The 20,484-nt window shown below is 45.7% G+C and overlaps 1 protein-coding gene across 4 annotated transcripts in view; it reads left to right on the top strand.

Moving 5' to 3' along the window:
• apbb2b (amyloid beta (A4) precursor protein-binding, family B, member 2b) overlaps nt 1–20,484 on the top strand; it is a 44,632-nt gene that overhangs the window by 9,372 nt on the left and 14,776 nt on the right. For 3 of the 4 annotated variants that reach the window (XM_076045587.1, XM_076045596.1, XM_076045604.1), the window contains exons 2-8: nt 3,724–3,835; nt 6,065–6,130; nt 8,263–9,325; nt 16,046–16,284; nt 17,731–17,862; nt 18,268–18,339; nt 20,219–20,304. In XM_076045587.1, the coding sequence (XP_075901702.1) occupies nt 8,284–9,325; nt 16,046–16,284; nt 17,731–17,862; nt 18,268–18,339; nt 20,219–20,304 (1,571 nt within the window). In that variant the 5' untranslated portion in view covers nt 3,724–3,835; nt 6,065–6,130; nt 8,263–8,283. The remainder of the gene's footprint in view (nt 1–3,723; nt 3,836–6,064; nt 6,131–8,262; nt 9,326–16,045; nt 16,285–17,730; nt 17,863–18,267; nt 18,340–20,218; nt 20,305–20,484) is intronic. The other variant, XM_076045613.1, reaches the window with a different exon arrangement.

The raw sequence follows: 20,484 nt of genomic DNA, 5'->3' as shown, positions 1-20,484 counted from the left end.
GATAGGATGACGAGGGCGAGGGCGGCGGTAGGGAGTCCCGGGCAGCCGTGACGGACTCCACGCTGTTCTCTCCGCCGCAGGCCGTTAACTGGATACAGACGAGGGGGGTCCCAGCGTAATTACAGCCCCGCCCCTCCCTCCCTGCATTTTTGGAGACACAACAGTGGCAACGCACGAAGGTTAACCATGCACACGGCGCTCACTTGTAAACGGTTAAATGCCTGGGAAAACCCGGCCCGGGGCGGCCAGACCATATCGTAGATGTATTATAAGAACTGGATACCGGACTGGCGATACTTCATTGAAATGAATGGGCCGCCATCTTGGAGTCTGGGGGTTGTGGACCAAATCAAATAAGAAAAATCAAATCAAATCAAACTTTATTTATACAGCACTTTTCATACAAAATAAAAATCAACTTGACAGGCCCCGTTAGACACGTTTGCAGCAACACACACACACACAGACAGACAGACAGACGGAAACCCCAGAGGGAGGTCGGTAATAAGATTCTAGATTTGTCACAACATGAAGCTGACCTTTGACCCCAGACCCCACCCCCACCCCACCCGCCAGCCAGTTGTGTGCTGGTCGTGCCATGTGTGTGAGGTGCGAGACGCCGAGGTTCCAGACAGAAGTGAAGGCAGCAGCTGCAGATATTCCTCCTCCTCCTCCCTCCTGCTCCTCCCCCTCCTCCACCTCTTTTCTCCCCAAACTTTTCTCCAGGCTCGGCCGCTCAGTTGCTGATTGCTTCCTCATACTCCAGAGCCAAGTGGCTGCCGTCCAGCCGCTCCGCCGGCTCCCTCGTCACTCTTTCCTGCCCGTCCTGCCACGCCGGCTCCTCGGCCTAATCCCACTTGACTTTTACCTCCTTCCTTTATCCCGTTTTCTGGGCCCCGTTTTCCTCCCCTGAATCCACCACCACCACCACCCCCGGCCCTCGGTTCTTTTCTGCGCTCACCTTCTGCTTCTCTCTAACATCCCCTCCCCTCCCTCCCTCCTTCCCCTTTTTCTATTGTGCGGAGAAGAATTGCTGTCTTTTCTCATTAAACGTGAGGAGGGTCTGTAAACTCTCATAAAACCACCCGTCTCTCCTCTATGAGTCCTGTTTTACAGCTCTGCAACCCCCTCCAGCGCACCCCCATCTGTTGCTCAAAAAAAAAAAAAAGATGGAACCAGAAAGCAAAGCTGCGGCAGTCGGAGGAGAAAACATAATGGATAGCTTCGTGTCAACAGCCGTGCCGCCAGTGGGTGTTTTTCACTGGGATCGTGATGTCAGACGATCTTTCCAGACCCGTCTTGGCTCTGTTCTGATTGGCTGCTCGGTGGGCTGGTTTTTTCAGCTACGAGACACTTTGGAGGGCCGGGACATTGCAAAGCAAAAACACCAATCCTCACAATGGAGGAGCTCTGCACATTCCAAACACAACACAGACTTGATCTTTTTTTGTGTGTGTTTTTGTGTTTCAATGGTACTTTGAAACTATGCTGAATTTTGCAACTAGGAAAACTCAATACTGAAGTGTATTTCTGCAAATCATAGCATATATTTAATTAATTTAATACAGTTTTTTTCATTTTAAATGATGTATGATTTTGGAAAACAATCCATTGTTTGCTATTTATTAGTTTGTAAGCATCTGTTCTGTATTACTGTGATGAAGTTGATGCAGTGATTATCTCAGACATATGAAGGTTATTTTAGCTAATGGGGTGACATGGAAGAGCTCGGTGCCCTGTGAGTGCAGTTTGCAGCTCAGAGTTGTCATTTCCTGAATAATGCTTTGCTAAATGTTTTTTTTTTTTTTTCCATTTTAAGGACTGTCCCCATTCAAACAAATTGTTGGTCTCATGCACGCCCAGGTATGCAGACTTGTTGCAGCAGGACTTTGAGGAACCTTGGTGCACCTTGTAATTTCAATCCCAGCATGCATTCTGTTGCTGTTTTCGCTGCTATCTCAGTTTAGCGGTTGTTTAATGTTGGTGCCAGTGTGTCACCGTTTACAGCCAGATTTGAATCAGTGACTCACAGGCTGATATATAAGAGTGTGTGTGTGTTTATAGCGTCACAGGTTGCCAAGAACTTAAAGCTGGCTTTTTTTTCCAACCCCAACTGACCTGATGTCACTTAAGATATTATAGAGATCAGATGAACCGTTGGAGAAAATATATTGTTCTTCATGCTCGGTCAGTCCTCATTCTGCCAGAGGAGCTCATTTTTCTCTTCAGCCATCACACAGTATTGAGCTTAGCAGCAGTGATTCAGCATATCGACTTATGCACCATTGACACTTTTGAGCTCTTGCACCAACGTTTGCAAAATGGAAAAGTTATGTAAGCGTTGACTTTCTGTGGTGTTGTTCTTATTATTCCATTCTTGTCCTTTAAGTCTGCCCCCACGCAGGTGAAAGAGTGCACACAAACACATGGAGCAGGCTTAATTGCATGGACAGTATGCCTCGTGCTTGTCTTGCTTATGGGAAGTGACAAAGTGCGTTTGATGAATGTGCTCCAGATGCTGTTGAAAGCTCACTGGGTGTTGTTGAATGATGGTCGGCGTGATACCGCAGTAATAGACAAAGGAGTCCGTGTGCGGCAGACAGTATCTCTGGCTGGGAGATGCCTGTGGCTGCCTTCAATGTCTCCTTTTATTTTTCCAACAAATCGCCGCAATGCTGCACTCCTCCTGTGACCTCGGTGCGGATCAGGGTTCTCGGATAAAACGAGGACGGCGACAGGTGTTTGCTGTTATGTCTGAGCACCTAAGTCTGCACGGCTTGAGATTTGGTCACGGATTGTGCACAGGAACACCATGGCGAACTGTTGAATGTGTTTTTAAAACATGTTTGTTTTGCAGTTTTTTATTTCTGAATTTCACATTCAACGGGTTATTGTAGCAACGGCATGTTTTCTTGTGGAGGTTGGAGTGATATATTCATATACAATTACATATATACATAGAGAGAGAACATATAATAATGCAATCATTGGTGGGATACTCAGGATGCTGCGGGTGCACTTTGTTATGTTTGTTAGTGTCATGGAGGAGGGAATGATTACATTTAGACTTCCTCCCACTCCTATTTGGACTAAAATGTTATTTTTCTTTACATGCTTCCTCGACTGCTTCACTGCATTTGGTTACTGGTTTTCTTTCGTACCATGTTCTAAATGAACATAAGCATAAATCTCGCTGATTTAACGACACATGTCCTTCATCAGCAACATTTTACCCCCCTGAATCTCTCAAAGTGCTGCTGGTGTTTTTCCAAAGAGAGTCTATTAAACTGTTCTATATGTGTGTGTGTGTGTGTGTGTGTGTGTGTGTGTGTGTGTGTGTGTGTGTGTGTGTGTGTGTGTATGTATGTATGTATGTGTGTGTGTGTGTGTGTGTGTGTGTGTGTGTGTGCGATGAGGAAATGAGCGCTGGAGAGTTTACAGGTCTCCCGTGGCACTGAGTTTATGTTTGTTCCAGTCAGTGAAGGGTTGACAAGACTCGAAACTCACCTTAGAATAATAATGAGTCTTTCACAGGCGCTCCCTCACACACACACACACACACACACACACACACACACACAGAGTGTTATTAATAATTGATTGAGGTTGTGAATGATAGATGTGTCTTAATCATTTGTCCTGCGGTCCTCTTCTCTTCCACTCTGTATTAGCTCCGCCCTCCTCCTCGGCACTAATCCTGTTCTCTGCTTGTCTCCCCCTCAGGACGCTGCCGCTCTGCCTCTCTGACCTTCATGATTGGATGAAGAAAAGGAGCAGTGACTTTGAGCATGGATCTGCTCCATCCTGAAGCTCCCCACAGTCCTTAGTTTTCTGGGTAAGTCAAACATCAAAAAATAGGTTTGTTGTCCAAGATGTGAGTCTTGTTAGAAATTGTGTTTGCAAGCGTCTTTGCTGGCAGTGTCCAAAAATCTGGAATGAATTTTGGACATGCTTGCCTTACATTGCTTAAGATATAAACTGAGTCAATATACGTTCATGTATTATTTTATTATGTATAGCTCACTAGTACCAGGTACCTAATAAAGTGGCCAGTGCACATCAATTGGTGCTGCTTCAGAGATGCAATTCTGCATATTTTGTTCTCACCATTGATTATTTGAGCTCTTGTTGCCTTTCTATGGCATCCAAGCAGTCTGTCCGTTCTGACCTCTGACCCCAACATCAACAAAACATTTTTCTCCACACAACTGCAGCTCACTGCGAATTTTGACTTTTTTGCTACAGCTCTCTGTAATCCCTGGAGATGGTTGTGATGTGGCGACCTGTCGCTCCCCCTTCTTCCCCATTCTGTTGCTCACCTTGAACTCCTGCTTGTTGTATTCACATGCCTCAATGCACTGAGATGCTGCCATCTCATTGGTTGATTAGCTCTTTGTGTTGACAAACAAAGGGGCATTTTGACTATTAAAGTGTCCAGTAAACTTAGTCGGTCAATTTATTTAGGCAAGTAAAGCCAGTAGATCCCTGTAAATGGTACATGTTTGGCCTTTAAGGTTGTCTTTCACCAAGCTGAGACAATTAAGGTGGGCGAACATGATTGTCCATCCTGTCCCAGAGTCATGATGCTTCCCCGTGCCATGCTACTGTGTGCCGTGTCCCCTGTTATCTAACATGCCTGTCAGCCGTGTCTGCTCCCAGTCTGGGTTTCACTCATGCTCTGGCCGCCGAGCTCCAGCTAAAGATAATCACAGCCTGGCCAAGGCAGCTGCAGCAGCAGACAGTGTGTCAACCAACAGTTGGCTTCACTGATAATATGCTGCTGCATGTATTTTAGAGGTAACTTCACATTCTGTCCATATTTGAGATACTTCTGTTAGACAAATTAGAGTTTAAGTGGGTTTTTGGCAAACTTATTCTGCCCAGAACAGAGTGTGTTCGCTTCAAGCTCACCAATATATCTGCATGTGCAGTAGGACACTTTATACTGTGCAAACTTGAACTATGTGTTCAACTCTTATCATCACAATGTTGCGATGTCTTTGCACATCTGCCCCTGGCTTGTTGTAAATAGATCGATTTGATTTATATTTTATTGTATATCTTGTAACTACTGTATAGTTTATTTTTATCCTTCTGTTTTCACTTTTGTATTGTTTTTTGACTGCTGCAAAAGTGTAGTTTCCCAATTTGGGATCAATAAAGTTAAATCTAATCTAATCTAATCTAATGGGCCATATTCCGCTTTTTAACCCGGCCCGCCGAACTTGAAGAAATCACATTCCATGATACATATTTTATTCCTATGAGGTGGGTCACCAAAGCATCCGTCCATCTGGTCCTGGTCCGGTGTCACATTTTAGACCCCAATAATCAATAAAGTCTATCTATCTATCTATCTATCTATCTATCTATCTATCTATCTATCCAATGTAGGCCCACCAAACAAGAAGTTTGCCCACCCCTGGTCTAAAGACACCCACTCTGTCTCTACTTATTTAAATGCAGCTTTCGGTTTCCATTGTACAGCAGTTAGACTTGTGTCACTCTTGTGCTGTGATGCCTTCATTTTATTTGTGTATTCAAAAGAAGTCGAAACAGTTATTTTTTTGATCTGCCGTTTTCCTGCAGCAAACAAGCTTGACATGATAAACATACACAGGGGATGCTTGCATTGAAATGCTGGTAGGGGACTGGCAAGAATTTTGAGTCTTGGCATAGACTGCATCGCCTTGAATTCCTCGTTCATGTTCCTCGGTTTCTCAACATCTGCAAACTATCAAATCCGCTTGAGATTCGATGAAAGGCAACAATATCCTTTTTGAGTTGTGAGCCTGTTGTTTTCCAAAGAAACAGAAGCTTTATTAAGGCCATTATGTTCCTCTAAGTGTTGAAAAAAAAAAAAATCTTCCTCTGCAATTTCATTCCTTTGGTGTTAGTCCCATCACAACCTACGCAGGGTTGTTATCTTAGCGGGAAGCAGCTGTTGCTGAGTTCCACATGGATGACTGTGGTCTCCGAGGGCCAACCCAGAAGTACGAGCCATCCTCTGTAGTTTTTCCCTCATTCTTCATGCATTTTTTTTTTCCGCCTTTGGGGATTTCAGGTGTGAAGCTGAGCCAACTGAACCCTGAACAGTGACCGGCCAAGGCTGCAACTGACCTGCTGTCAGGTACAACAGCCACACGCATGCTTTCATACGTGTTACCATCTGTGCTCCCCTGTAGTAGCCAGTAGCAGTGTGTGTGGAGTGGACGTGCACTCCCGACATCTGTGTCCACTGACCCCTGAACACCACAGTGTTGTGATCGCACTCAGATGCAGATGAGACATGTTTGCGTATTATATTTTTGCAAACCCTGTGAAAACTGAATCTTTATATGAATCATGCAATTATAGATGTATGTATAAATAAAATTATATATATAAAATTATATAAATAAATCTTAAATATTGAAGAAAATCGGAATTCTTTTTTATCTTTCTTTTGTTTTAGATGATTAAAATGGGTGTTTGATGTCTAATTCCATGTCTTGGTTCAGCCTTTCAGCAAATCACAGCCTATGTTACAAACTACTACCAATCCAACATCGTCCACCATCTTATTTGCTTATCCACAACCTTTTAGATACAGTTTTAAGGGCTTGTAAAATAATTTTTTAGTTGTTTGCAGTTTACTGCAGATTAACCCAGATTTAAAAAAAAACCCAGAGGTCTGTCTGATCTATATTTAGAGTCACGTAAGGAAGAGAAGGGTTTGAGAGTTGACATATAAACATCAAGGGAGATCAGCAGTAGACATCAAATGCCTGATGGTTTTCAGTCACCGTCTAACATAAACAGACGAGTTCAGCTGCGCCACTGTTTAACCCCAAACATTAATAGTCCTTTGTGTATTTGCTTGCCGGGACACACACTCCACTCAGCAAATCATTCTAAACTTGCACAGCTGCCCCCCCCCCACCACCACCAAAGCTGTGAGCCAATCACAACATGGCGAGTGAGGCTGCGTGCCTTCTATTTGTGATTGAAGATCAACAATCCTGTTTGGTGCCACGGGAAAAAAGTTTGGATTTATTGACTCTGCAAACATTTGTTCAAAAGCTGCGGTTGAAACAAAATCCACCAGGGTGTTGAAGTGAGTAGAATAATAACGCAGTAGCAGTGTTGTTACGACCACTAGGACGGCACCTGAAGACTTTTGTGCAGAGTGAGTCACTTGGTTCGTACCACAGCTCAGCCAGAAGCGTGAAACTAACACCCACACCGATGAGCATTAACTGGCTGAGCTAAAGAGCATGTGACCCACCAGGGCGACCGCAGCTTTTTTATTGGGCGACTAACTCGGCTTCTGCTAGTTTCTAAATATGAGTGATTCACCGCCGCACATTCCTGCTGCTGTGCATCAGAGCTGCTGTGCCAAAAAAAGTCCTTTGGAATGTGTTTAAGGACTGTTTCTCATGACCGCATCAGGACAAAATTAGCCCATTATTTCAGTGTAATCTGCATAAAACGTTGTCAGTAACGAGTTACATTTAACATTGCTACATAGTTTAATTACAAAATAAAGATGATTATAATAAGTTACATGGATATTATTATTCCTGGAAAAATTTAATTACATTACAGTTACTTGTGAAATTATTCATGATGACAATTTTAATTGCATCTGACCAATCTTTACAGAAAAGGTTGGGCTTTATGTTTAATCTTTTTATTCTTTTGTTGCTGTGCATGGCTTTCTCGTCCTTTACTGTTTCCTTACACAGACAAAAGTTTGATACTATTCTGATGCTTCTGAGTGGTTTTCCTGTGAAGTCTGGAATTGCAGCAGAAATTGGCAAAAAAAAAAAAAAAAAGAATGCTCACAGGGCACACACACATTTGAAAATTGTGCGAAAATATAGACAGTTGCATTTTCAATGGGGGTCATTGATTGCTAAACTGAATGTTAAATGGTTGATTTAGCAGGCACATCTTTACAAAGATTGTGGGTTATGCTTGCCTGATTTTGTATGTTAGAATGAACTCGCAGTAAAAAGACGGACTGAAGTTTGACCTTGTTATGGCAGTTATTTGCTGTCGTTGTTGTTTTGAGTACTGCTGGAAGCTCAACACTGTTAGGTCTCAACAGTAGAGCACATTTATTCAACATTTAGAAAACTAATCAAATGTGATCAAATGTAATTAGTTACATTAATTAAATAGTTACACTACCATTACATTTTCCATTGAGTAACTTTTAAATGTAATCTCCCGAGTAATCTCCCCACCACTGGTTGATTTGGCCGCTCTGCTCTCCAGGCGACCCGTCTCGGCACCACGATGATGTCGGTCGACGTGACCAATCACAACGGCCCCGCCCCCGCACCCCCCACCTCGCTCAGCCTGCGCTCCTCGCACAACCAGATGCTCAGCGGCGGCGGAGACGCGGTGGTCAAGCAGGGCTCGGCCACGCCCCCCAAGTGCCGCAAGAAGTACGCGCTCACCAGCATCCAGACCGCCATGGGCCTCGGGGAGGCGCCCTCGCCGGGTTCCCCATCGTCACCGCCGTCCCCACTGTCCTCCACTCCCAGCAACCCAAAGCTGGCCAAGAACGGAGTCAACCAGCTGCGCAAAGCCGGCCAGGACCACAACAAGAACACGACGGGGCCCGGCGGCCCCCCGGAGCTGGAGGATGAAGACCTGAATGTTAACAACTCGCTGGCAGAGGAGGAAGAGGAGGAGGTCGACCGTCACGCCCTCACCAACAACGACCGAGAGGAGGTGAAGCCGGGTGGCGGGGAGCTCGGACAGGAAGATCTGCAGGAGGCCGGCTCTGATTTAGACTCTAACATCAACGCCGCCGCAGAGCGAAATCTCAACGGAAACCCGGCCGACCCGGGTTTGGACGTGAGCGTCCTGTCCGAAAAGGAGATTATGTCCAAGATGAAGATCGAGGAAGACGGAGACGAGGAGCGGGAGGACCAGGAAGAGGAGGACGAGGATGAGGACGAGGAGGAGGAGGAGGAGGACGAGGTGAAGAAGCCCCTGCTGGTGGTAGAGAGTCAAACTGCGCCCACGCAGAAAGTCTCCCCAGGCCTGGAGCTCGTCACCAACCTCAAGATGCTCAAGTCGGCCAGGGATCCCCCGGTGCCGCCGCCCCCGTCACCACCCAAGCAGGCAGCCCCGGAGGACACGCCCCTTCTCCCCGCTGCCTCCCGCTCCGCCTCCTCCTCCTCCTCTTCCTCTCCGGAGACCAAGAAGGACAGGCGCACCGGTGCCAAGACGGACTGCGCTTTGAACCGCATCCAGAACCTGAACCCCAGCGACGAAGAGCTGAGCTGGACCACACTGTCCCAGGAGAGCAACTCGCCTGAGGAGACAGGTACACACACACACACACACACACACACACACACACACACACACACACACACACAATTTATAGATGTTTAGTGTAACGTCACTTCAACACAATGTTGCTCAACTTTTGTCTCTTTGTGTTCTTGCTTGTTTTAGTCTTTTTTTTTCTGAAGACGTGGTTCTGTTTATGCTGACTTTGTGTGTGTGTCAACATGACGATGACCCAATGGCTGGAACAGAATAACAAACTTTCCAGCCACCACTAAGTTTCCCAGATTCCCTGTGGGACAGGAAGTGCCCCTGTAACCCCCCAGGGCTTCTTTGTGTGTTGGATCAGCTGCTTCCTGTTTCTGGCCGTGTCCTGGGTGTGTGAGAACTGGCCTGGCAACACTTTATTTCACCTCCATTTAAGCTTCTGCCGTTTCCCCCTCAGACTTTTATTGTTTGCCGTGTCACGGTGAGTTCAGTGGTAACTAAGAAGTCGGAGGGAGTTTCCCTGCTGACGGCCGGCCGTATCATCCCAAACAAGCCGTTGAAGCCAGAGGTTGAAAGATTGGAAAACCTTTGTGACTTTGAGTTCAGGATGCAGTTTGTACTGCCATGTCGAGCTGTACACACAAATGCCTACCTGTTACACATTTTGACGGCGCTGTATCGTCGATGAGGAATTGATGCGTCTTCCTCGGGTTTCGCTCTTTCGGAAAATTGCATCAAGGAACTTTGTTTGGCTGTTGTCTCGGCGGTGACGCCACACCGGGTGAAGCTGGCTAAGCTAACTGCCAGACCCAGAACAACCAACCTCTCTTGCATAGCTGCGGTCTCTGGCCTACGATTGGACAGTGGCCTTTCATGGGGAGGACGCAGAGTTTAGTTATATAGCTGCACCACTTTGCAGAAGCTTTTTAAACCTCATTGCTGCCGTCCCCCAACATCTCCCACTGCATGTGTTCCTCTGTCACACTGCTGTCACCGCCTTGAACTCGCTCCCCGCCCGTCTCTGTCGGTTCCCTCAACGCGCGCCTTTGTCTGGAATGTGACGAATCGCTGATCAGACAACCTGGCGTTTTGGTGCGGATCAATGCGGCGGCGTATTGATGAGTGGAGGAATAGGTTTCAAAGAGGTGGTGGACCTTTGTCGTTCCGCGGCTTCCAGCCTGGACGAATCATCCTCCAAGGGTTCGCCGAGGAGTCGATAATCCACACGCCTGAGTCGTTCATGCGGTATTTATCATCATCCAGCTGGACTGTTCCCGCCCGCTCATATTGACAAGGCCGTGCAGTTTCGCCAGGCGCGTGTCACTTTTTCTCTGCGGGTTCGAGGGAGGAGCTGCTTTCAGCCGGGGAAACCAAATGCAAACGCCGAGGTGGGGGAAGGTTGTTTCAAGAGCTGCTTTGCATTTTTCACACAGCAGCACGTATTGTAGCACCTGGGTAGGAAACACATGATGGATAAACACGAGCGCGGAGAATCAATTTGAGAATTTCAGTGTAATTCCAGCTTGTTGGCTGCCGAGAAGGTTTTCTGTCAGCTTGTCTCCAGATCTCCAATCCAGCTGCTAATTCATTTACTCGCATGTCTTTGACTACGGGATAACCTGCACAGATTGCTGAGTCGGAATCGAACCAGCAACCTTCTTGCTGTGAAGGGACAATGCTTACCACACCATCCCCGACCCCACTGGCCACTTGGCACATTTCAGCTGATTTGTTAGCGTAGATTCAGAAAAAAAAAGAAGTAAAAAGATCTTGAAGAAGAAGAAGATGAAGAAGGGCTTCATCTTCTGCATAACTACAGCAGCAACTGTATAGTGCAAAACGAAAAAAAAAAAGAATTATATTGATTAAAAGAAATAAGGCAAAATAAAAAAAAAGATATTGATGTCTTAGTTTGATTTACAGCTATCTACATGGTGAAGTCTTTGATGCACCTTTGAGAAAAATGTAAAGCTGTTAAGAGTATGTATTTTATTGAGTGCAGTTGTACATTCTGATGGCTGCAGGCAGGAACAACCTGCAGTAGCGCTGCTTCTTGCACTAAAGATGCAGCAGTCTTGAGTTGAAGGAGCTGCTCAGGCTCTCCACAGTGTGCTGCAGGGGGTGGGAGGTGTTGTCCGTGATGGATGTCAGCTTGGCCAACATCCTTCTGTCCACCACCTCCTCGATGGAGAGCCAGAGCCAACACAATGATATCTAAGCTGATATAAAAACAAAAATACAAACTAAGAAAAAGTAACAAAAAGAAAAAGAAAAACATGGCTGCTGTTTGGCAGCTGGGAAAGTGTGATTAAAGGGAGTGAGGAACAGCTCGTCTAGAAGGGAACCACCGCTGCAGTCAACAGCCTCGGTGTGAACAGCTGCTCTGAAACAGACAGTGAAACATTGGATTTAATCTGTCACGATCACGATGTGTGTCTTTTCTGGCCTTGGCTGTGCTCCTCGTCATCAAACTTGCATGAATGAGACGAGACCTGGCGTGGGGTTCGGTCGTGCCCGAGGTTCACACCCAAATGGAGGAATACTGAAATTGAGACTATTCCCACGTTTGTGGCGTACGGTTGCTTGCTGAATGAGGGTGATCGTGTCACCCTCATTCCACTGCCATTCTACAGCACTGACTGTATATGAAGATGGACAGAACTCCCGTGTTAAAGGGACCCGACAGAAAACCTGTTTGAATATGTTTTACATAATGAGTGGGGTCACTTTGGAGGCAGCAGCCATGTTGTGATTTGTACACACTCATCAGAGCTGCTGTGAGAAAAAAGTGAGAGATTAGAAAAGAAGGATTAACATTAGCAGGCGTTCTTCCCGTGCGTGCCGGAACTTTGAGTGGTTTGGACTGAAGTGCTTTGTGCTGGTGTCTCCCTCCATCCATCCCGTCGGCCCGTCATGATACTGCAAGAAGCCAAAGATGACACGGCGCAACCAGGAGAGGTGGAGAGAATGCGGGTCGGCGATGAGCGGTTTGAAGTGTGCGGAGGTGTGTCATGTTTTCGCTCGCTCGCTCTCTCTCTCTCTCTCTCCCTCTCTCTCTCTCTCTCTCTCTCTCTCTCTCTCTCGCTCTCTCTCTCTCTCTCTCCGCGTCTCTCTCTCTCTCTCCGCGTGTGAGTATCGATGCTTTTGCTCGGGGAAGGACGGCCCACACGCACCGTTGCAGTTGCAGCACCGTTTCTCTCTCCGTCCGTTCTTCCTCTCGCTCCTTCCATTCAGCTTTTCCTCCCCATGTTTTGTTGCGTCACGTCCTCTCCCTCTTAATGAGACTTCATACCCCCGATCTTTCCCTCTCTCCGTCTCTCTCCCCCCTCTTCTAGCTCACCTCCTCCTCTCGTTTTGCACCCACTCCCACCCCCACACACTCCCACCTCCTCCTCTCCCTCTCTGTCTGGGGTTGTGACAGCGCTGTGCGCAAGGCGGCTAGCTAAGTATGATGCTGGGGAAAGACTACATGCTGGCCATTGTGATTGTCAATTACGAGGGTAGGTGCGTCTGTCGGAGTCAGCCGGGAGCCGCACGGCCGCAGTTTGAGTTTGTGTGAGTGTGAGTGTGCGTGGTGCGTCGTCGGTCTCCTCCGACAGCACGGGATCAAGTTTGTCACTGCAAAATGTGTGCGGTGTTTAGCATGTTGTAATTGTGTTTTCTTGCGTGTCTCGTTGCCTTTTATTTATTTTAAGGCAGTGTGTATGTGTGTGTGCCTATGGGCTTGTTTACGACTGATAGAGACCATGTGTGTGCCTCTTTCTCTGTGTGTGTGTGTGTGTGTGTGTGTGTGTGTGTGTGTGTGTGTGTGTGTGTGTGTGTGTGTGTCTGTGTGTTTATGTATGTGTGAGTTTGTCTAACCCAGTGCCTGCCAGGAGCTGCATGCGAACACCGGGGCTGTCACAGGCAAACTGCTGCGTAGCATCTCAGTGGCACTTTGCCCACCAGCAGCGCTGGTGCACGTCAGATGAATTGCATGTTAGGGTGCCCCCTCCTCTCCCTCCCTCTTGTGCAGCGCTTAGTCAAAGCACAGCCTCCGCTGCCTCTCTCCATCCATCCCTTCTGCGCACTTATAATTTCGTCGTCGCTTCATGTCGGCGTGTTTGTCATCGTCCCACGCCGCCTCTCGCAAGAGAAACATTCTGGTTCCTTTGCCTGTTTTCTTGTCTCTGACCTATTTTTCTTCTGCTAATAAAAGACTACAACCCACCAGAAGTATGCTTGTGTGCAGTGTTTTTTTTTTTTTATGTAAATGTGTGGTTGCTAGTCAAATGAACCAAACAGGTTTTGTTTTTTAAGCAACAACTTGGGATTGTGGTTCTGTGTTTGTGGTCCTGTGTTGCTTCTCTTGTCATCTCGCGTCGTCTTACAGTGATAGTGATAGTGGTGATGGTTGTCATAGTGACGTGCAAATGTTTATTGTTTTTATTTAATATGATCTGGAGATCGGGAGCTCAGGGCAAACGCACAGTGTGCAAATAAACCTAGAAACCGTTTATCCTCTGTGCTCCCTTCCCCTTGTGTTTATAAGATGCCAGATCACAAATTGCATTTGAATGTTCGTATGGTTCCGAGTACCGCACATGCATGCACGCACGCACACATGCATGCATGCATGAACACGTACACACACACACACACACACACACACACACACACACACACACACACACACACACACTGCTTTGCCATCAGAAAACTGCAAGGTATTGCTGACATTTAGTGCAAGATTGCCACAGGAAACAGTGATGTAGTACAAGTCACAGCTTCATCTCTGCACTGTGTGTGTGTGTGTGTGTGTGTGTGTGTGTGTGTGTGTGTGTGTGTGTGTGTGTGTGTGTGCGTGTGTGTGTCCTATTTTCAAGGTAACTCCCATAAATCCTCGAAGTTTCCAATAAATTACGTCTCGATCCAGCTGCTCCATGTGTTGTTACCGTCCTCCACTGTGGCTTTTAAATTTTACTAATCAAGAACTGACTAAGATAATCTGAAGGCTTTTGATGTTTAAAAAGGTATAAACACCTTTTCCCTCCCAAGGAATATGGATTTACTTGCATAATTCCAGGATAAATAAAATAAGTCCTCCAGGATCAGGGCACTTTAATTGCACCGCTGGCGGTTGATTAATGAAAAGATAGTTTGTTTTTCCACGTCATGTTGCGGGTGATAAATGTACATGTGCAAACCCAGCTGATAAATCTTTAGTGCCGGTTTGTTGACTTTGTTTTCCTCCGACCGAGCATTAATCTTCTGTCCTTTTAGTTGGCTGCTCCTGATGTGGCTGAAGGGTTTAAAGTTCCATGAAAAAGCAATCATGCCCGGGAAACTTATTTACGTCATTTCATTTAAAGGCCCCAAGTGATTCAACATTCACTTCAGTTCTTTCTCATAACATGTGCCTCTATCAATAAACCCCTCTCCAGAAATGAGCACAGTCCATACTTGACTTTTTACAGCGAATGTGTTACAGTTGTTATTGTGCTTTTAAGTTTTTCAACCTGATTTTCACCCTGCTTCTATCACCATGTTTACTGATTTTGTCGAAACCGTAGTGATGATGATATTTAGAGTTAAACTAAAAGTGGAGACTGACCAGAAGCAGCTATTCAGGTGTGAGCAGGTTGACTATTGATCCTAAAAGTTCAGCCTGCAGAGATAATCCTCATGTTGACTTCTTTTTTGAGAAACAAATGCATATCTGCGTTGGACATCAACTCTTGTCGACCTCATTTAACATTTTCTTCTCGTTGATTCTTTTATCTCAGACAGAAATAGAATCTTTTAAGGTTTTATTTACCTGACATGTTTCGGCATGTTTCAGGTAAATAAAACCTTTAAAATCTCTAAAATCTTAAAAAAAAAAAAATCTGAGATAAAAAAAAAAAGACCAACAAGAAGTAATCGCAAGAAAAGACAGAATGAATTTCAGTCATTTTTTTTGTGCTAAATCAAAATCAGATCTTGTAACTGTGTGATGAGCAGTAGGGGATCCACCTGCTTCTAGATTGTAGGTCTTAGAAGTACGGTATGATTTCTGATGTTTGAACTTGGACCAGATTTTACGCAACTGGGTAGTCCGTATTAGTCTGCCGATGCTTCGTAGAGATTTGCTCCATGTGAAACCCTCCATCCTTTGCTTTTTTTCTGTCTTTAATTATCTACCGCTCTCGTGGTGATGGTGGGGGCGTGGCTGTGGATGATGGGGCTGGCGCAGGATGACAGTCGACTGTTCATCAAACGTACTGAGGGGGACGATCACACACTCATTCACAGCGACGCATGATTCAGCCCAGAGGGACCCCACAGAGCAACTTGGTGCTCCAACAAAAAACAGATGTCCCTTTGTTTTGAGCCTCCCTAGTTGATCTGCATCAGCTGTGTTTCACATGCTTCACTTGCTGTACTTGCAGTGTCTTGTACAAATGCAGCAACACTTGAGATGTTTCACGTCTCCCTGTTGTCGACAAAAAGTCTTGGCCCTGTCAGCTGTTCACACTGTAAGGGTATGGAATGTGAGGTAAACATTTGTTCAGTGGCGGGCTGTTTATTTCACATCTAGGCCTTCACTGATCTTGTACTTAATCCTACCTAAATTAATACACCCTATAATACCATCAATACTGCCAAAAATCAAGAATAAATGGTGAGTCTAAGACATTAGAAGCGTCTAATGTCTTAGAATCTCAGGACATTAGATAAAAGTTTTCAAAGCAGAGTTTTAATCAGTCTGGCAAAACTTTGATTAACCTCCACCCTGTTTGTCCAGCAGACATCTGGAGTGAGCAGTCGTTCCAGACGGACCCTGACCTACCACCAGGATGGAAGAAGATCACAGACATGGCTGGCATCTACTACTGGCACATCCCCACGGGCACCACCCAGTGGGAGAGGCCGGCTCTCCACGCAGCACCCTCGGACCTGCAGGCCCTGGGTGACAACGTCACCTTGACGCCGCGCAAACACTCGCTGGGCTCGCTGAGCTGCTCGCCAACCCCCGACCATGAGGTGAGCAGAGGAGCCAAAGTGGAAAATAAAAACAAAAACAGAAAACGACCACAAATCTTAGCTAAGTTTAACCCAAAAGTCTAATCCAAAAAAAAATGCAGCGCAGTTGGCTGTCTCCTTTATGTTTTGTGTATTAAAGTGTCAAGAGGTGTGTGTCTGACGACGAAGCATTTCTTAAACCTAAATCTAAGGGGCAGTTTACACAGACAGATTTTTTTGAAACTGCACATTTTCGAAAACGCGCTCGAAAAAACAAACGCGTTTACACGAAGCCGTATTACACGGATACGCTTGACACGACTGAAAACGATGTAGTACCTATTCCAGGCCTGATGTGGCGCCGCAAGTTTTCTCCCTTCATGCGGAAGAAGAAGAAGAACACATGAAGCAAGCCGTGTTTAATGAAACAGGAGCTCGCTATCAACATTAGCATCACAGATCACAGAAAGAAAGATGGCTGGTGACAAGACGGTGTGGATAAAACGACAGAGTTGAACTTCTGTTTCCAGTTACTTTATAACACAAAGCCTGAAAAGGTTTAGGTTGAGTGGGAGTCGTGCCAATAAAAGTTCGCTAACATTTTTGTCATTTAGGTTTCCTGGCTCAATATCTGTATTACAGTTGGTGTGCCACTGACTAATAAAGTGTGTGACGATGACGATGACATGCTTCTTGAGTTGATACACGATGCACTTCATTACAGGCCTGCAGTAAATTGTACCTCATTAAACATGATGTTTGCCGCCGTAGTTAGCAATACCTCTCTTCATTTTTTGCAATTTGTCAACTTAAAGAGGCCACCTTTTACATCTATGATAAATATGTCATCTCAAAATGAATGCAGCGTTGTACTGGACTGCGATTGAGTTTTTAGTTGTGAGACACAAGCTGTGTTCATCCTGTTGAAAAAAACATTACCTTTGTGGAACACTCTGAAATTATACTATCAAGTCTTCACGTATTAAACAATGAATGCTTTAAAAATAAAATTTACAACACTAAAAACATCATAACCAAACATCCATTTCAGCTTTTCCTCTTCTGACTAATAGAACAAATCAAGGTAGTGTTGTATAATATAATTAAATGGACACTCTTAAGTCATCCTAAAGTGTGCAGGTCAGGAAAAAGAATAAGATTCATTATCCACATCGTTCAAATAGGACATTTCGCACCGTCTGTCATCCTCAACTGAGCAACTAAGGATATTTGGATTCGAGATAAACGAGATGAAACATTTAATATTTAGTCCAGGCCGATAGATTAACGTAATAGATTCTGAAATGAAACGCACATCATGATTCCCCTGTACGCAATGTGATATTCCCTCAGATGACTTTATCCAACGTGCAGGATGGTGGTTGGGGATGTGTCAAATGCATTGTGGGATCTTACAGCTGTACTCTCTGTCTGTCTGTTTGTGTGTTTGTGTGTGTGTGTGCGCAGTCTTGCCAGGCGGAGATCTTCTACAGGTCGTCGACCCGCTCTGGCAGCACCACCTCGGACAGCTCCGTGGAGCCCCTCTCCAGCCACGAGCCCACCCTCGCCACATGTGGATTCGTCAACAGCTGCTACTATGTGAGTTTCCAACAGCAGGCTGTGTGTGTGCAGCACGCCGTAACTGACCGAGGGTGTGTAATTGGCGGCCCGAGCTACGTGGCCGTCGGCGGGTCTTCGTAACAGGCGAGGCCTGTGCGAAAGAGGGAGGAAATTCTACACTCAATTATGGCCGTCGATCAATCAATCAGTCAGTGGCGCGGAATGATGGAGAGGAAACTGAGAGAAGGAGGGAGACTGATAAAGTATCGATCCTGTGAGAATGAGCCAAAGTTGAGTGATGGATATGCCGGATTGAAATCCTGGCACATCCCAGCGAGCCCAGAGCCAAAATGGCAGCGAGACAATCGCGATGCGGCGCAAAGTGTCCTCGGAATGTTTCAACACGGAGCCTCTTGTGTGTCTCCCTCTTTCTTGTCTTCTTAGCCTCGCTCGACATCCCTGCAGGAGATGCCCAATCAGGAGTGTCACTCTCAGGGCCTCGATGATGACGACAAGGTAGGACACCCCCAAGCCCTCCCCCACTGTTGTTGACTTCCTCCTCACTACTTTGTCCCAGTCTCCTCGCCTTTTTCTTCAGCTGTGCCAGTGTGTGCATTTACATGTAGTGTTGCGTGTATCACTGTATACTTTAGGTACCTCTCGGTCCCAGTCACACAAAACCATGGATACAGTTTATTTTTTTCTGAACTGTGTGCTGTCAAGGATTTCGAATATATGATGCATGCCTACAATGTAACTGCTTGCAACTTTCATTTTTCTTCACCTGACTCCAGGGAAAGGTTTATATATTTTTTTTCTTTTTGGCCAAATTTTAGAACTTGAAGCAGAGACAAAACTCAAAAGACAAATAAAAAAACAACACAAAACAGTCAAATAAAATGCTGTTAAACTGCAGGGTTTCCAGTACAATAGATTGTTGTGTTTTCACTTCAGGGAACAATTTAGATGTTTTTATTCTTTTTTTCCCCCAAACGATTGCAGGGTGTCGGGCCCTCGTTCAACAAAGCTCGGCTTGCTCTCTTGCTCTGTATTTTTCTGTTCTACTAATGCAGAATCAGTGGATTCTGGGTGTGACTGTGTGAACGTTCAATAGGGGCAAGAAACATTTAAGAAACAAAAGTGAAAGTCATTTTCCTTCATAAATGTCTTTCCCGGGTGGCTCCTTATTGCAACAGACACTGAGTGTGTGTGTGTGTGTGGGGAGCTATGGTCGGCTAACAGCCTTGTTCTGTCTCTCCCTCCCTCGCCCCTTTCCCCCTCCCCTTCCACCTTTGACCCCCGTCCCACCACCCTTCCCCCACCACCACTATGTGCGCGCGCGTGCGTATGTTTGTGCTGTAATGCTGTATGCAGAAACAGGCGTGGAGTGATTTTGGCGGAAAGATTGATAGTGAAGTGTGGAAGGCAAGTATCATGCTCTCAGCGCCGCTGAGTCTTGTTCTCTGCCCCTCACCCGCTCTCAGCGAGCGCACGTCCGTGCATTATGCGCCCGGGCTTAAAGCATGCAACGCTGCTGATGCTTCCACATCGACGTCAACGCGCCTTTGGCACCACATGCTGACATGCCTCATACACAACAAAAAACCTGTCTGGCTGCGGCACAAACTAAACTAGCCGTTCGTCTCTTGGCTTCTGTGGCTAACTCGAGTGTTTATTTCTCCTCCCTGCTGGAACACATCAGGTTGCGTTTGCTCACAAAGTAAAAAACACAAAAAGTGTACAAACTTAACCTCCTTCCTCCGATGCAGCATGCCCCATTACACCAACACACCAACACCGTTCCTGTGTTTGGCAAAGCCATTTCTGCCCAAAGTGGTTGCATGATGCCATGTGCTATGTAGTATCTGTCATTTTTCTGTCTTATTGCCCTTTCCCCACAGGAGGTGTAAGTTGGTATTATTAGTTATTATTAAAGCACTAAGCCACATCGTTAGAGAGACGCAAAGTGGGCCAAAGAGAGCGTTTTTTCTTTTTATTTCATTTTAAGAAAAAGCAGGAAAATCTGAAGACACATTTTGCAATTTACCCTTAGCATACTATTTTTTTTTAAAAAAAAAGCACAGAGTTAATTAAAAGCACAATAGTATTGGTAATTTCCTGTAGCTAGAGCGTAGCAATGGGCAGAGCTGCTTTAAAAGCTATATTGAAACCACGTAAATGTATAATAACATCCTCTAGTCCTGACCAAAGGCGCATGTGGATTATGTTTTGTGCAGTGCTGGCTGGCTACCCACCTAAAAACCTAAAGGTATATGAGGCACTGAGACTTGTGCGAAAGGGGCTTTAAGATGCTTATCTTGATGTTTACCTTTATTTTTTATTTAGTTGTTTTGTTTTAAAAACACATTCTGATTGGATCACTCATGTACACCAGGACCTACAGGCAGCCACAGTGAACCCTGACCCCAGTCTGAAGGAGTTTGAGGGCGCCACACTTCGCTATGCGTCGCTCAAGCTAAGGTGAAGTGCACACACACTCTCAAAGGGTCTGAAAATGCTACTTTTTGCCAACATACATATATTTTAAATCCACTGCCATTTTAACGACATCCCCATCAGCCTATGTTTTGGTGTTGTTTGCCCAATTAGTCTAATCTTGAATCAGTATTGGAGTCAAATTAGGTCAGACAAAACAGGAAG

This window comes from Nelusetta ayraudi, unplaced genomic scaffold, assembly GCF_046127955.1.
Source record: "Nelusetta ayraudi isolate G7.1 ecotype Tasmania unplaced genomic scaffold, CSIRO-AGI_Nayr_v1 ptg000004l, whole genome shotgun sequence".
Taxonomy (NCBI): domain Eukaryota; kingdom Metazoa; phylum Chordata; class Actinopteri; order Tetraodontiformes; family Monacanthidae; genus Nelusetta; species Nelusetta ayraudi.
This window is presented reverse-complemented; position numbering and strand designations above follow the sequence as displayed.